General features: G+C 37.5%; 2 protein-coding genes and 1 non-coding gene across 3 annotated transcripts; all 3 read left to right on the forward strand.

The window, feature by feature from the left end:
* The first annotated feature begins 4388 nt into the window (after window positions 1-4388).
* LOC112166447 (glutamate receptor 2.7) lies at window positions 4389-7549 on the forward strand. The gene is made up of 5 exons (XM_024303291.2): window positions 4389-4651; window positions 4743-5989; window positions 6155-6461; window positions 6562-6956; window positions 7078-7549. Exons 1-5 carry the CDS (start codon window positions 4546-4548, stop codon window positions 7438-7440), a joined length of 2418 nt encoding a protein of 805 aa, XP_024159059.2. The 5' UTR covers window positions 4389-4545; the 3' UTR covers window positions 7441-7549.
* A 400-nt stretch (window positions 7550-7949) lies between these two features.
* TRNAG-GCC lies at window positions 7950-8020 on the forward strand. The gene has a single exon. It is a non-coding gene; the product is annotated as a tRNA-Gly (tRNA).
* A 49-nt stretch (window positions 8021-8069) lies between these two features.
* LOC112201791 lies at window positions 8070-10177 on the forward strand. The gene is made up of 4 exons (XM_024342703.2): window positions 8070-8451; window positions 8771-8850; window positions 8928-8986; window positions 9629-10177. The coding sequence occupies exons 1-4, from the start codon at window positions 8152-8154 to the stop codon at window positions 9931-9933; spliced, it is 744 nt and encodes a 247-aa protein (XP_024198471.1). The 5' UTR covers window positions 8070-8151; the 3' UTR covers window positions 9934-10177.
* The last annotated feature ends 6149 nt before the right edge of the window (window positions 10178-16326 follow it).

The following is a 16326-nucleotide window of genomic DNA, read 5'->3' on the forward strand; positions in this document are numbered from 1 at the left end:
CTTTAAGAACATGAATTTTACATTTAAGAAAAATCATTTTTCCTATATACATGGGTTATTTATAATGTTACTAAATATTAAAATTACATCATTGTAAATATCTTGTTGGGATCTTCAATATGAGCCCAATATTTGATATGTTTAGAATTTTTAAAATAAATGTGTAATCATTAATTTTTATGATATACTTATTTTCATTTAACTAAAACGACTAGTTTTATTGATAGCCTCGTCAAAACCATACTCGGAAATATATTCTGAGCTGGGAAAAAGAGTACTAGAATGTGAAATACTAAAACATAAACAACAATATAAAGTAAAACAACGAAACTAACATATTAGAGGGATGTGATGATATTTGATTTTTGGCTTACGAAATTTGGTCTGACAGTGGCAGCACTGCTTTTTGTTGGTAGGCTAAAAAAACATATTAGAGGGAATATTCTGTTTTTGGTAAGCTAAAACCATTTGGCTTTTAGCCTACCATGGGAGATGCTCTTAATGATTATCAATTTGGCAAAAGTTTTACAGAAGTAATCTAATTATGAATACTTAAAAACTGAATGGTCGAGATGCCAATATGTGATTGAAAATTGGGTCTCACAAGCGGCGACAAGTCATCATTACCACTGCTTTTATGGTCGTATTTACTCAAGTATTTATGATGGCAATCATTGCTGCATTTATAATGGTTAATCACTGCGCTTATGACAGTTAACCATTGCGCATTGTTAACCATTGCGCATTTATAATTGTAATCATTGCGCACATTTATTACAATACTTATAACTGTAATTATTATCGCTTTCACAGCCGACATTTACTGCCGTATTAATGACCGAGTTAGTTATTCTAATTATGGGTCTGGAATAATTGACCAACCCCAATAGATGAATTTCTCTTAATATCTTTGAGGATTTTTCTCTCTCTGACGGTCTGACCTAGCTCTGCTTGAATTTATTCAACAATTGTCGTTCTCGATAAAATTTCATCACCCTGGCCGTTGATGGTGTACCTACGAATAGGTGGGCGGTGATCTGTTCCCTTCTCTTTTCTGGTTAGCTTGAGGGTAGCAGCGACGAAGATGTTTCCATGTCGCTTGGCTTTTGCCTATTCCTCTATTCGCTGTCAATCTGGTTGTTGGACGAGTGATGGTTCTGGCGCCAATTCGGGTACGTTCTTCTCTTGGTGATGGTTTGGTGGTGGATCGCTTTGATTTTGGAAGCAATGGGGATCATGGCCCGCTGAGGTGGTGGTGTGGCGAGTTGCTGGATTTCTGCCGGACTTGTTTGTTGGCTTTTGGGTTGTAGATTGAAGGACAAGGATGGTGGTGGACGTGGTGGTGTTTACTTGGTTTCTTCTACCGACAGTGTACCGCGGCAATTCGGTCTAGGCGGCAGCGACGCCTCTGCTGTGAAGGAGGACAACACCCCACTTAAGGTTTGCTTCAGTTGGGCTTGTTGGGCCTTTACCGGGGATGGGGGGTTTTGCAACTAATATGTGGGCTTTAATGGGTTGGGTCCATAAGGCCTCTAGGGTTTTGTTTTGTTTTTTTTTTTTTCCTAGGTCTAAATAAGTGAGAAGTTTTGTTATCAATTTATTTAGTTCTTTTAGGCTTCTAGGTTTCTTTGTCTTGAGTTTAATCCCAAAAGGTCGGGGTATGCTTTGCAGTGTGCTCTGAGTGATGATTCTTTCTAACGGGCCTTAGAGACCGGTTATTATTAGGCCTGGCATTTAAACCCGTAACCCATAAACCCGCACTATACTCGCACGCTAAAAACCCGCCCATTTATTAATCCGGGCTAAAAAAAGCCCGCACTCAAAAAACCCGCAAATTAACGGGTTTTGCGGGCTAAACCCATTGGAACCCGTTAACTAAAAATCCTTTCTAAAAACCCATTTTCCATTACCCATATGGGTTCCCCCTTTCTTTTTTTTCTTTTTTTCTTTTTTTTTTTTTCAACCAAGGCATTTTTATAATTTTTCTTATTCCCCATGAGGATCCGACAGTTGGATCTTCGTATAATTGTGAAAAGACTATTCAAAAGGAGATCCGTGAGGATTTGACCGTCGGATCGTCGTATAATTTTGTGAGGATGATTCTAAAGGCGATCTGGGACAATCCAACCGTTGGATCTTCATATAATTGTGCAAAGATGATTCAAAAGGCGATCCATGAGGATCCGACCGTTGGATCGTCATATAATTTTGTGAGGATGATTCTAAGGGCGATCCGGGATGATCCAACCGTTGGATCTTCGTACAATTTTGAGACGATGAATCTAAGGGCAATCCGTGAGGATCTGACCGTTGGATCATAGTATAAATCGGTAAAGATGATCATCTAGGTGATCCGTGAGGATCTGACCGTTGGATCGTCGTATAATTTTGAGAGGATGAACCTAAGAGCGATCCGTTAGGATCTGACCGTTGGATCATGGTATAAATCGGTAAAGATGATCATCTAGGTGATCAGTGAGGATCTGACCGTTGGATCATCGTATAAATCGGTAAAGATGATCCTCTAGGTGATCCTACCGTTGGATCATCGTATAAATCCGTAAAGATAATCCTCTTGGTGATCTGTGAGGGTCCGACCGTTGGATCGTCGTATAATTGTGATTTGTGAATTATTTTTTTTCAAAAAAGGAAAGGAAAAAAAATCTAAAAAGATAGAAAATAAAAAATTTCAAAATAGAAAACGAAAAAAGTTCATATAGAGAAAATGGCAAATGAGGGGGATATATATAAGTCTTAATTGGTTTTAATTACTTTGATAAAAAGTTAAATAAATAAATAAATAAATAAAATGTTTACGGGTTCCAACGGAAAACCCGCAAACCCGCCGGGTTTGGCCTAGGAAACCCGTTAAGCTAACGGGTTCTTACCGGGTCGGCCTGTTAAAAACCTGACCCGTTAAGAACCCGCACCGTACCCGCACTATACCCGCACGTTGCCAGGCCTAGTTATTATTATACTACTTGTTGAACTTTAGGGTTTAAGGACATGTTCGACTTAGAAAAAGAAAATAAATAAATAAACTTGTGCTCAACATGTAAGGGCAACTCCAACCATAGGCTCTATTTGGGGGTGCTATTCTCATTTTAGCACCCCCTCGTTGCACTATTCATATATGACTTAATTCTCATCTCCAACAATGAGGTGCTGTATGGGTGCTATTTTCACTATTCTTGATTAAATATAATATGAGTGTAATGTTGATGAATATTATATTAAAAGTATGTTAATATAGTTAAATAAGGTAAACAATTGTGAAGAAGATGGAGGATATTTGGTGTGAGGATATTTGATATTTATAGAATTTCCCACAATTTACTGTTTCAATAAGTATATTTTTTTTTCCCTCAATTTTCTGGTAATTTTTTAAATTTTTTTGGAACAAAATAGAAATAATAACCCTTGATTTAATAAGAGTCATTAATCACTTGTTTTCCTCAAATCTGAGCCGTCAGATTAAATAAAGTCAATTTGAGTAAAAGCAAATAATAACTCATTTGCTGGGCCCCATGAACAGTATCCGAGTCTTGGTCTTGGAAAAGTCTCAAATATGAGACTTGAGATGAGCCCAAGTCCTATAATTTTAGGACCAACCCCCCCTAAAAAGCATTGTTGGAGATGAAAAGTCTTATAATTCAACAAAATCTGATTTTGAACCCTATGATTGAAGTTGCCCTAATGAGAGTTCGGTTTTTATGTCCCCACCAGGCAGGTGTAGTTACATTGAAGGGGAAAAAAAGAACAACTTGTGATCGACATGTAATGGGAGTTCAGTTTTTATGTTCCCACCTCGCGGGTTTAAAAGAATAAGAGACGGGTATTGTCCTTACCTCCGTGGTTGTAGGTGCTGTGCACCAGTCCACCCAAATCAACTAGCATTAATGAGCTATAATGATCAACCTGTCTCTTCATAAGAAGGTGTGTCAAAATTTACGACTAACGATAGAGGTTTAAGTTCAAATTTTGTGGGTCGGGAAGACGGGAATGGTCAATAATGAGGGGCTACATTACACAATCGGAGATGTCCACATCCGAGTGCGAGGTTACTCGATCAACACTGGGATTTGGTTCGTAGTTTTGTTATACCGCAAGTACTCTGAAACTTCAAGAATCGCATCCAAATAAAATAAAGAAAATGAAGTATATATCTTAGAAATTATGCATGGTTGTCTTAATCCTTGGGAACCGTAATATTCGAGAAATTATGATTAATAATCAAAGGTTGATTTAATCTCCCAACTGAATTCTCCTTTCGTTGTATACCAAGTCAAGGATACGAATCTAACAGCGCGTCAATGATGCTATATAATCAAGGTCATGTAATTAGGTCTACGTTATTAATCAGAAATTCAGAATACAATGTCTTTTTGTTTTACATTCCACACAAATAGGCTCTTGGTGCCTCTTCTCATCACCTGTTTGATAATTTGTCTCGAGGGAGTTGCAGTTCAAAATGAAAAAATTGTCACTAACGTTGGAGCAATCATTAATGCTGATTCCCGTATCGGCAAAGAACAGAAAGCTGCCATGGAAATTGCAGCTGAAAGCTTCAACAACAAGTCCGGCAACACTCGTGAACTAATCCTTCATTTTCAAGACTCCGGGGGAGATCCCTTTCTTGCTGCTTCTGAGGGTATAATTTAATTGAATGATTGTTACAAACAACACCATGTAACCTGTTTTCTTGGATAAGTACTTAAGGAGTTTTTTTTTTTTGGTTGCAGTTGAAGAGTTGATTAAGGAAAAGAAAGTAGAAGTGATAGTTGGCATGGAGACTTGGCAGGAAGCAGCTCTAGTAGCTGATCATGTGGGAAACCAATCTAAAAAAATTCCGGTAATTTCATTTGCAGCACCAGCCATAACCGTGCCACTAATGCAACAGCGTTGGCCATTTCTGATACGAATGGCAAGCAATGGATCTGCTCAGATGAAATGCATTGCAGATATAGTTTCTGCATACAAGTGGAAAAGGGTCGTTGTGATATACGAAGACGACGGTTATGGTGGTCAAGTTGGGTTGCTAGCTCTTTTATCTGAGGCTCTTCAAGATGCAAATGCAAAGATTGAGAATCATTTGGTTCTTCCGAGACTAAATAATTCTTCGATGGCTAAGCCTAATTGGGATGAAGTAGAAGAGCTGTTGAAGCTTCCCACCTTTCAGTCTCGGGTGTTTATTGTTCTTCAATCATCTTTACCAACAGTGACTAATCTGTTCAGCGTGGCTAGGAAGATGGGACTTGTAGGGAGAGAGTCGGCTTGGATAATCACAGAATGTATCACCAGTTTGCTTGACCCTCAAGGTGACGACTCTATGGAAGGAACTCTGGGAATCAAGACCGACTACGCCACTGAGTCTAGTTCTTATGCTGAATTCCAGAAGGAATTCCAAGCTAAGTATGCAGAAGAAAATAACTCCAAGCCAGGAATTTATGCTCTTCGAGCATACGACACTATTACTGTCATTTCAAAGGCCTTAGAAAGGATGCCCAATAACACCACTAATACTAGCCTTCAGAATATGATAACTACATTGTTGAGCAATTACAAGGGTTTAAGTGGGAATATGCACTTGAAAGAAGGTGCAGCACTGTTGGATTCTCTGAGATTCAGGATCATAAATGTTGTGGATGGGAAGAGGAACAAAGAGTTAAACTTTTGGCCACCAGAGGTTGGGTTCTCCGAAGGCCTAGGCTGGGAAGCCTCACACGAGAACCTCACACGTGCGCCTCAAGGCTGGGGAATGCCTACTGCTGGGAAGCCAATGAAATTTGGGGTTCCAGCTGGTAACAAGCACTTCGGTAAATTTGTAAAGGTTGAGCCCAGAAACAATTCATCATATGACTTCTCATATGACGGTTTCTCCATTAGAATTTTCTACACGGTACTAACTCATTTGAATTATCATCTACCATTTGAATTTGTACCCTTTAACGGTTCTTACGATGATTTGGTAGAAGGAGTTTATAACAAGGTAAAAATTTCAGCTTTATTTTCTTTCAATCTCCATCTTTTAGTACACACACACACACACACACTTGTATTTCTCGTTCTGTTCTTCTGCTGCAATATTTGATTTATTTTTGATAGAGATTGTTTTTGTTTGTGCTTTTCATGTTCCTCAAAATATCAATAAAAGACTTTTGATGCTGCTGTTGGTGATTTCACTATATTACCTGAGCGAATGGAGAAAGTGGAATTCACTCAGCCATATATGAAGTCTGGTTTGTCAATGATAGTCGTAGAAAAATACGATGAATCAACATGGATGTTTGTGAGACCTTTCACATGGAAAATATGGGTGGCGAGTGGTGCCATCTTAATCTACACTAGTTTAGTAGTATGGTTCCTGGAGCGCACAAGAAATCCAGAATTTGATGGTTCATTGAAGAATCAGATTGGCACAGCAACTTATATCACTTTCTCCTCCTTGTTCTTTGCTCACAGTAAGTTTTTTGGGGATAATCTTACAAGCCTAATTATAAAAAGAGTCGGTCCTAATTTGTTAAATCAAATATCAATCTGACCTATGGTTTCATGTTACAGAAGAAAAAGTATATACCAACTTTGCTCGGGTAGTATTTCTTCTGTGGCTATTTATTGTATTGATCTTGAGCTCAAGCTACACTGCTAGTCTTTCTTCCATGCTTACCACCCAACGACCGACCTTAAATGTAACAACAGAAATGTTAAACAAGACTGGTGCAAAAGTTGGTTGGGATGGAGGTCCATTTGTCTCAAAGTATCTGTCAGATACCTATAAATTCGATGCTAACAACAGAATCAATGTAAGCAGCGAAAACAGCTACACTGATGCATTCAAAAGCAAAAATATAACTGCTATGTTTCTTGAACTCCCATATGCTCAAGTCTACATGAACGAGCTCTGTGAGGGATATACTTCAATCACAGAACCCTATGAATTTGGAGGATTTAGCTTTGTAAGTAGGAACTAAATTGTCACTGGTGTTATTCTTTATATGCATTGAAGATATCTAGCTACCATCTTTTTAATCGATCCAGCGAAACTTATCAAGTGATTATTTCATGTTCATGATGCAGATATTCCAGAAAGGCTCTCCAATAGCTAGGGATTTCTCTAAGGCCATTCTAGAGCTATTGGAGAATGGATATATCAAGCAACTTCAAAATGAATTATTGACTCCCGAGAATCAGTGTCCAAACACTAATAGTAGACCAAAAAGCTTGAGCATTAATAGCTTTTCGGGTCTCTATGTAATATGCGGTGCTACTTCCACCCTGTGTCTTCTACTATCTTTTACCCCATGTGTGAGGAAGTCTCAGAAGCAAGAAAAGCACGAAGGCAATGCAGGTCCAAGTGATGAATGTCACCTTCGATCCCAACACTCCAACAGTCCGCAGGCCTTCACATTCGTAGAAATCGAATGCGTGCCACAGAGATGAATCGAACAAAGGAAACAAAAGAACATACTGCCCCTAAAAGGGTTGTATTCGTTACTCTCACTAAAGTAGTTGATGTTAAACTTACCTAGCTAGCTCCATTACAGATACTCCGTCGCTCAACCCACATTTGACTATATTAGTTTACTCATTTCTCATTTTCTCAGAATATGTAAGATACTTGTATATAATTATATATAAATGCTTCTTTTACCAACATTTCTCTTCTTCATAATCTGCATTAATTACCACACTCTGCTGAAACTTCTAAGTTCCACAAAAAAAATAAAGTAAAAAATAAAAACAAAAAAAAAGTAACGTCAATTATAAAATGAAAACGGGGGTACATTTATCTCAACAAGCTTTGTGGAGGTTTCGGTAGTTCGTCTCCCTCGCAACACTTCTCATCTTTTCTAATAAAATTTGGGGTGTCAGGAAGTTTTTCCTTCACCGCTTCAAAGAGGGGAGAAACAAACTTTGCTTACTGGGAAACTTGCAAGTTCCACCAAGAAGCACCAGTGGTCTAGTGGTAGAATAGTACCCTGCCACGGTACAGACCCGGGTTCGATTCCCGGCTGGTGCATTTTTTTTTTTTTTTTTAATATGTTTACGGAGTGCTCTGCTGGATTCAGATGACCCAATTATTCAGACTCTGAGCTCCGAAACTCCTTCATTTTTTTTTTTTGGGCAACCCAATCTTGGTACTTCTCCAAAATGCGAAGAGCCTCAAGGATCATTACCTCATCAGCTTCAAACCTCAGCCACCGCGCTTCATCTAGTTTTGCTCACCCCAAGCACTCCTTCACTCCTTTGTTTGTACCACAAAATCACCAAAACCCAGAAACGCAATCGCTTCCCGGTGGTTTTCTGAAATGGGGTTCGCTTGGTTCGGTCAGAGCTTCAAGTTTTGCTTCTGGGTTCTCGCCGTTGAAGCCCAAGCCGTTGGATTCCATTATTGACATTCAGAGGGTTAAGGATCGCTCACCTGAGGACATTGCTTCGGCTTGGGACGATGTAAGCTTCTCCGTGCCTCTAAATGTGAATTTCTCTATCAAAGATTATATCTTTGCAGTGTTTCTGAACTGGGTTTTGATAGATTACCTTGAAAGTTTATGTCTTGGATGCTCCATACTTTCTAGTTTTGTTATGGATTTAAGTTTTAGTGCATCAGAGTTTTCAATTTTTGTACTTTGTTCCTAGTTTAGTTGCTGTTTTATGTGGTATCCTGGCGTAATTGATTATGTATCAGAGAAATTGATAGTAATGAGCTAATGAGTGGTTTCTGGTTGCTTGATTACTATGTCGATTTATGTGTCGAGTTTGTTTGATTCAGTATCACTTGGGAAGAGGACATATTGGTGCATCAATGAAGGCGAGTCTGTATCACTTGTTGGAGCATAGAGCAGCAGATTGGTAACTGCTTACATGATGCTTGATCTCGGTTTTTTGAGTTTCCTCTTTTTGTTATGTTAACTTATGTATCCTCGCAGCCGGTATTTCGTCATTCCTTTGTGGAGAGGGAGTGGTTATGTCACAATGTTTGCTCAAGGTTTGGTCTCTAATCATTGTCTTGGTATCATTTATGATTGTTCACTGCACAGTGGATAGGATTTAATTATTTCTTAAGCCGGTTTTCCTTTGTTCTTTCAGTTTGTTGTGTTTGAAAGCTATCTATATTGGTACCTGCATTAAGGTTATTGATTATACACAATCGGGTCACACTTCAGATAGTATTCAGACTTCTTTATTCAATATCTGCTACTCGTTCTAGTTATCACTGGTAGATCCTACATTAGCTACTGAACGGTGTAAATATTGTTGTAGAAGCCATATGCACCATACCAAATATGGGGTGACCTATGCTTAAACTTGTGTGTATAGTTTATATCCTTGTTTGTCTTCGTATTCTACACTCTTTATTGATGTTGTCAAAAAAGTAGGTAAGGCTTAGCTGTTGAAACCTGTCAGGATGAGGGACATTGTGCCCTTGGTTGGAAATCATTGAGAATTTGCTTTCTAGTACATGTATTAGTTTATACTATACTTTACATAGAGTTGAAATACGCAACGAAAATGGGGATTCATAGAGTAAAAACCTAAATAGTCAAAACAAAATTTCTTTGTTTATAAGAATTCAAAAACGCCATTATGCCTGTCTTGTATCTTAGTTTTCCTTCAAACTTTCTTGCAGTGCAGATGCCACACATGATTTTCACTGGTCTTGAAGATTATAAGGCAAGAGGAACTCAAGCTACTCCCTACTTCACTATGACGTATTACAATGAATTTGCACAAAGCAAGGACATGGTGCTTATCCGAGGCGATGTTGTACTCCCCAGCAAGCTCAGTGACTCGGAAGCAAAATGGCTGCTGGAGACCGCCCAAACCTTCTATTTGAATGATGTCAGGTACAAGTTGGTTGAACGGTTCAACAAACAAACACATGATTTCGAATTCAAGGATGTCTTGCAAGCACTGGATATGCCCAATCTGTGATTTCCCCAACAGAAAGGAATTTTGGCCTTACAGCAGTGATAGAAGTTTTTGATAATATCATTGACCATTCTGTTAGATGTACTGATCAAATAAGAAAGGGAGTCTCATGCGGTGTAGCAAAATTTCAAACTCAGTCATACCCTGGAGATTCTGATTTCTTTTTTCATTTACTTGTGGATTGATGATTTGCTGTTTTATACAGTAAGCTTGAGATTACGAGTTAGTTCCATCATGCCTTTGTTCAGCTCTTGAGATTATGTTGCATTTACCAATGTTTTCGGGAAAAAGTTTTCTGTAGCAGCCAAGATTACATCTTAGAATAAACCAACCAGCAACAGAAAGAAAGGGCCTGAAACCTCTATCAATCAGATGAAAAACAAAGCCAGATGCATTAGCATGCAATCATGTAGTGTCTTCTCATTGGGGTGCTGCAAAAAAGATGAGAAAAACAGCAATATCTGCATCAACATGGAATGTTCATTGGGTTGCTGCCAATCACGGCAATGCTGATGTTGATACTGTTGCTATTGCTGATACTAATGAAGATCTCTCTTGGTACTCTCAGTCTTAGAGGAGACTAGGAGGGTCGAAGAATTTCCGGGTAATTTGATCCTTCAGTACTTCATAGCACAAGGTGATCCTTTTGAAATTGGCATTGGCACTGGGATCGTTTGGTCTGCAACAGCAAAGCCTTTGCTATGTAGGCTTTTCCGCTTTTGAGATGGCCTTCTTTCCAGGCTTTGAACCTTACTGATGGTCCTCTTACTACGTTCATGTACATATCGATCTATCGAAGCTGTGCTAAAACATTACAACTTAGAGGGGTAAAATCTTCATACGTTACTTGAAGTATCACAAAATACATTTTTTGGTACCTACATATTTTTAGGGTGTCTGACAATACTTCCATTATAGATGTAAAATTGTGAGGATATTTTCGATATTCGATAGACAAAGCACTTTCAAAATGAATTGATTCCTAAACCCAACATCTCAACCTTCCCCTTTGGGCTTTGAACTCGGGGACAAGTTCCTAATTGACATGGGGCCCACTTTCAGATTGTAGGATGAAGTTTGTATACATGGATCAAGGATTTATGCAAAGTCTTCATATTGTATAAAATTGAATACTGCAAGTAATGTACACATATGCTAACGGAGGAAGATATGTAAGCATCATGTCTATGCAAGAGTGTCATAAACCTTCTGTCGTCAGAATTTTCATTCTTGGCCCTTACCAGGTTAAATAACTCTCATTATCTTAATCCGGTAGCCTAAGTTGCATTCTGGACCATTTTGGCCTAAGCTGAAATAGTGGCTGCCTAGGCTTGCCTTTCACTATGAGTTGATTTACTGAGCTTCCCAGGCACGGTTTGTCCTGTCCTACCCCCAGGTAATGGCAGAAAAGAACAAGACGATGGCAGCTGCAAAATCTGATGAAGCAAAGGATACCATTGTGAGTTAATTACAAGGAGATTTCGTAGTGTCTTCTGGAGATTTCTAATAGCAATCATCTTAAGAAAGTTTGTTTGATGATGTGCAGAAAACTGAAAAGCGGGATACTACAACTGGGTTGCGAACCTGCAATAACATTTTGGCAATGACAAAGGTGTAGAGAATGAAATGTTGGAGAATTTTGGAAATGAACATTCTAATTGATCTTTGAATAATTTGAAATTGTTCAAAAGCACCTTCATTTATTGGTGTTTAAGCCCAAATTAACATTTTCCTAACAAGGAAATGTCTTGAAGGAATCCGGGCCAATATTTGTGGTCCAAAGTCCAAACTACATATTTTTGACAAGTTTGAAATATATTATTTAGAGGCTAATAAAACTTACTTTGAGATGAGAGATTATTTAGAGCACCGCCGTGCACTTGCACCAACATAAATGAATGGTTAGATTGCATTAAATACACTTTTTGTTTATTAAAAATAAAGTTGATAATAAATATCAAGGGTTGAGATTATTTTATAAGTGTTGGGTCACTTACACCGTCGGTGCATAGAATAATTTCCACTTTGAGATCAAGCAATCTAGAGGCAAATCTTAACATTCATTGATTAATTATTAATTATCAAATATTTAATAATTAAAGACAGTTGGTTTGCTTACAAAGATTGTATCGCTCAGATTGCAGGGGCTATGCAAGTTAATTATCAAGGTTAGTCATGTGTTGCAATTAAGGTGTGATGGATGTGGAACAGTTTGGGAAGGATACAATCATCATTAATTGCATTTAACAAGGAATATATATACACACAATATGTGCATATCCAAGAGTTGGATTCTAAGGCAATTATCTTGCGTAGAAGATAGCTACGTCACATAGGCAATCTATTGTTTACCTATGATATTTTATCAAGACTCCAAACACTTTTGATTGGATGAGTGACCTAAAACTTAGCTTATCTTTATTCTTTTAAGTATGAGATAGCTTGGCAATGTTTAACTCTTATTAGGAAGGTGAATCCGTATGTTGAAGATGCTTGAAAATCAAGTAAGTAGCCTATATATATGGAGGCTAAAGACGAAATACAAAAACACACACACAACTCAACTAATCTCTACAGATTATCAAATCCTCCCCTGGAGCAAACCCTCAACTTACGTTGAACCCAGAGATGGTCAAGGAGTGCCTTGACATCGAGAAGTTAAGGAACGCCTTAGCAACCTTTGTGCTTTCTCCATATTTCCAATGATTGTTCTGCTCAGTCTACAATACAAAGTATTGATGCTATGACACTAGAGATCACACTGAAAGTCCTTATCCGTAAGGCATATAAAAGACCCTTGTGACGAAGTTGGTGCTCTTCTTGTCCACAAGCTTGATTACGTCAGGTCAGTGACATCCCTGACGATCGCACCCTACGGTGCTGGCACGCCGCGCACAAAGCAAAAGAGATTGTTTGCAAGCCTTCTTGGTCAAGCCAAACAATTGGAGATAAGACAATCAACCTATCTTGGAAATAAGTGTCAAAAATCTGATGTGTCCTCAAGCACAAGCAAAATCTTTTTTAGCAATCTTTCTGGCTTCTTTTTGGTATTAGTACTCCCGTATTTTTGGACTAGCTCTTTTGCATTCATTCAACTTTGGTCTTCTTTAGTTTAAGATAGGTTAGGATAAGATGACTTCTGTCATTGTTTATGCCAATAGAATGAAACTCATTTTACTTGGCTGGAGAGAAAGAAAGAAAAATCACCTATTGTTCATGTTTCATCAGAGCTTCTATACCGTATAAATCTTTTATGCATGTAATTTTTTCATATCTTTGTCATAACAGACTATTCCCCATCTTTTTGTTTTTTGATTTCTTGAATTTTTGCCACGTTATTTTGTGAACTTTTGCTTTCAATTTTTTCATAACTTTCTTTCAATCTACAGTTTCCAGAACAAATGACACTACTATAATTTCTATGTTATGGAAATATCGCATCTTTTCTTTCTCTGATGGGAGACTCAGAGTAATAGGAACTGCGCAAATACTTATAGGCAAGGCCAAGAAACTTTTGAACATCGAGAAGAGATATCTAGCAACAAAATTTGGTGATGTTGAAGTGTCTGGCATCATCGAGAAGAGATATGATAAAGAATAAAGTAAAATAAAAGAATGATATATTAAAGATACGGACGAGCTCCAAAAAGTTGTTGATGATATGGAGAAGGTTGAGATGAAAACTAGAACAAACAAGATGTTTCCTTCACTAATCGGTTTGATTGGGTATCATGAACAAAAGGTGTTTTGTCCTTAATTGGATATGAATGTGCGAAAGGTGATTTTTCTTATTATAATGTGGGTGGACCTAAAACTCTTTTTGCTGTAAGTGGATCAAGAGCTTGGAAAGTTGTTGAACATTTCAAGGAGTTTGTGAAAAAAAAATTTGTTTGAGATGGATGAGTAAGGAACTGCTGTTCTTAAGCATAGTAAAATAGGTTCGAGATTGACTGACTATCGTCATGATAGATATGATAAAGAATAAAGCAAAAGAAAAGAAGGATATATTAGAGATAACATATAAGCTCTAAAAAGTTGTTGATGATATGGAGAAGGTTGGGATGAAAGCTAGGACAAACAAGATGTTTCCTTCACTAATCGGTCTAAATAGGTATCATGAAAAAAAAAAGCGTATTGTCCTTAATTAAATCATGATATTTGGAAGGTGATTTTTCTTATTATAATGTGGGTGGATCTAAAACTCAACTTGCTGCAAGCAGATCGGGAGCTTGGAAAGTTGTTGAACATTTGAAGGATTTTGTGAAAAAAATTATATTTGAGATGGATGAGCAAGAAATTGTTGTTCTTAAGCATAGTATAATAGGTTCGGGATTGACTGACTACCAGCATGATAGACATGATAAAGATACATTAGAGATAATGAACGAGCTCCAAAAAGTTGTTGGTGACATGGAGAAGGCTAGGATGAAAGCTGGGACAAACAAGATATTTCCTTCACTTATCGGTCTGAATGGGTATTATGAAAAAAAATGAATTTTGTCCTTAATTGGATCTAAATAAGTGGAAGGTGATTTTTCTTATTATAATGTGGGTGGATCTAAAACTTTTCTTGCTGCAAGCGGATTGGGAGCTTGGAAAGCTGTTGAACGTTCCTTATAACTTAAAGATGACTCTATCCTGCTCAGTTCAAGCTTAATGGATATAAGAGATATGAGCCGGACAACGTCACTGCTCCTAGTTGGATCTAAACGGATGGCTGATAGTTGTGACACTCACGGTCATAAAGTTAGTGTGAGTGGATCAGGTGGAAAGAAAGCTCTCGGACACTTTAAGAAATTGGAGAAGGAACATCATTTTAACAAACCCAATGAAGCCACCATTGACGCTTTGAAGCAATGTGTTGTGCTTGCTGGCCTTTGTGATCTCGATATCGAAAGGTACTTTCAGGCAACTACTATGTCATTAGATTGTTTGAATATCCATAAAAAGAGGCACCGTATCATTAGTCAATTGGATAAAATCTTCAAGAATGTTGAAGAAGATATGCGTCACACATTGCTGCTTATAACTTATGGATGACCCTACTCCTTCAAACATGAGAAGGCCTTGGAGAAACTAATTTTTGAGACGTTTGATGGGGTTGCATGAGTCCAAATTCTTGGAATTAGAACAGATATAATGAAGATAGTGAGGATCATCAAATTTAGCACTAGGGAGGCAGTAGTGCTTGTCAAATTCCAACCCAATGTTGTGCAGGTGAAAAACATAGATATGCCTGATAGTTTCAGGATGACGAAGTCGACCTATGAGGGAATTAAAATCATTGGCGAATATTTTAAAAACCAAGGTTGGTAAAATTTCATGCTTGAGGTATTGTCTTTGTGGAAGCCAATCTTCTAATTGATTAGGTTGTATTAACATCAGTGCTTTGATAGCCCAAAGAAAGTAAGGTCCTTTAGACACTTGACTTGACATTTTAATGCCTATGAGGCACACCATTTGTTTTGAGAAGATCGACAAATTTTATTCGAAGTAAATTATGTGGGAATTTCTTTTGCTGGATTTCTCTTCTTTGGTTTGTCTATTGAACATGAATGGGTTACTGAAACAAACTTTAATACAGGTGATCTATATGAGTAAAGCAACTTTATGGTAAGTTTTAGTGTCCCTTGATCACAATAGTTAGCTTTGCATCACACAATTAATCTAGCTTTTTCAAGAGTTTTGTTTCATTCTCTATAGAATTTCAAGAGTATTGTTGTGTTGTATGTCATTCCACTCAAAATGAGTCTTAAGGTCATCGTCATAAGCATCTGTATTGTGGATTTATCTGCCAATTATTAGTCTCTTGGGTGAACCACCGAGTTATGAGAACTTGTGAGAGCATATCTCTTCCACGGTGATAAAGATTTTTGCATAAAAGTAAATTTTAGTATACATGTATAATATAGGTATGGTTTACGTTTTCTATTGCCATAATTTAGTTGGAACACTAATAATCGGGAAAAAAAATCTCATTATATTGATTAGGGAGCTCTATAGCTTGGTTAAACGATTTATCTTGTCAAACAACTTGTTTGTAGTTTAGTTTTTTATCGTTTTCAATATTGGACAAAATATTAATGAATTGCCTCATAGTCGCAATACCATCTCAATTTTAACAAAACCTTTATGTAATCATTAGTTAGATTCTTCATCCAGTGCAAAGCTTGTGGCTATACATTTTTGGCCAATTGGACAATTAGGGCCATAGAGCTTGACTAATTAAATTTGCGTCTTAGTTAAAAAAATCTCGTCTTTCATTTGAGCGAAAATCAATATGAGTCGATCACGGAACTCACTTACAAGACAATCTCTCAAGACTATCGAAATAGAAACTTATTTTCTTTTATCATAAAAATTGAAAAGTAAATTGCAGAATGATTAACTGATTAT

The sequence above is a fragment of the Rosa chinensis genome, chromosome 5 (assembly GCF_002994745.2).
Source record: "Rosa chinensis cultivar Old Blush chromosome 5, RchiOBHm-V2, whole genome shotgun sequence".
NCBI classification, from domain to species: Eukaryota; Viridiplantae; Streptophyta; class Magnoliopsida; order Rosales; family Rosaceae; genus Rosa; species Rosa chinensis.

Bases quoted from the DNA above. Each gene is read 5' to 3' on its own strand.
- LOC112166447 (XM_024303291.2), top strand. From the start codon at position 4,546: ATGGAAATTGCAGCTGAAAGCTTCAACAACAAGTCCGGCAACACTCGT. The intron at 4,652-4,742 runs GTATAATTTAAT...TTTTGGTTGCAG, and splicing joins CTTTCTTGCTGCTTCTGAGG to TTGAAGAGTTGATTAAGGAA. The intron at 5,990-6,154 runs GTAAAAATTTCA...TATCAATAAAAG, and splicing joins TAGAAGGAGTTTATAACAAG to ACTTTTGATGCTGCTGTTGG.
- LOC112201791 (XM_024342703.2), top strand. From the start codon at position 8,152: ATGCGAAGAGCCTCAAGGATCATTACCTCATCAGCTTCAAACCTCAGC. The intron at 8,452-8,770 runs GTAAGCTTCTCC...TGTTTGATTCAG, and splicing joins TTGCTTCGGCTTGGGACGAT to TATCACTTGGGAAGAGGACA. The intron at 8,987-9,628 runs GTTTGGTCTCTA...ACTTTCTTGCAG, and splicing joins TGTCACAATGTTTGCTCAAG to TGCAGATGCCACACATGATT.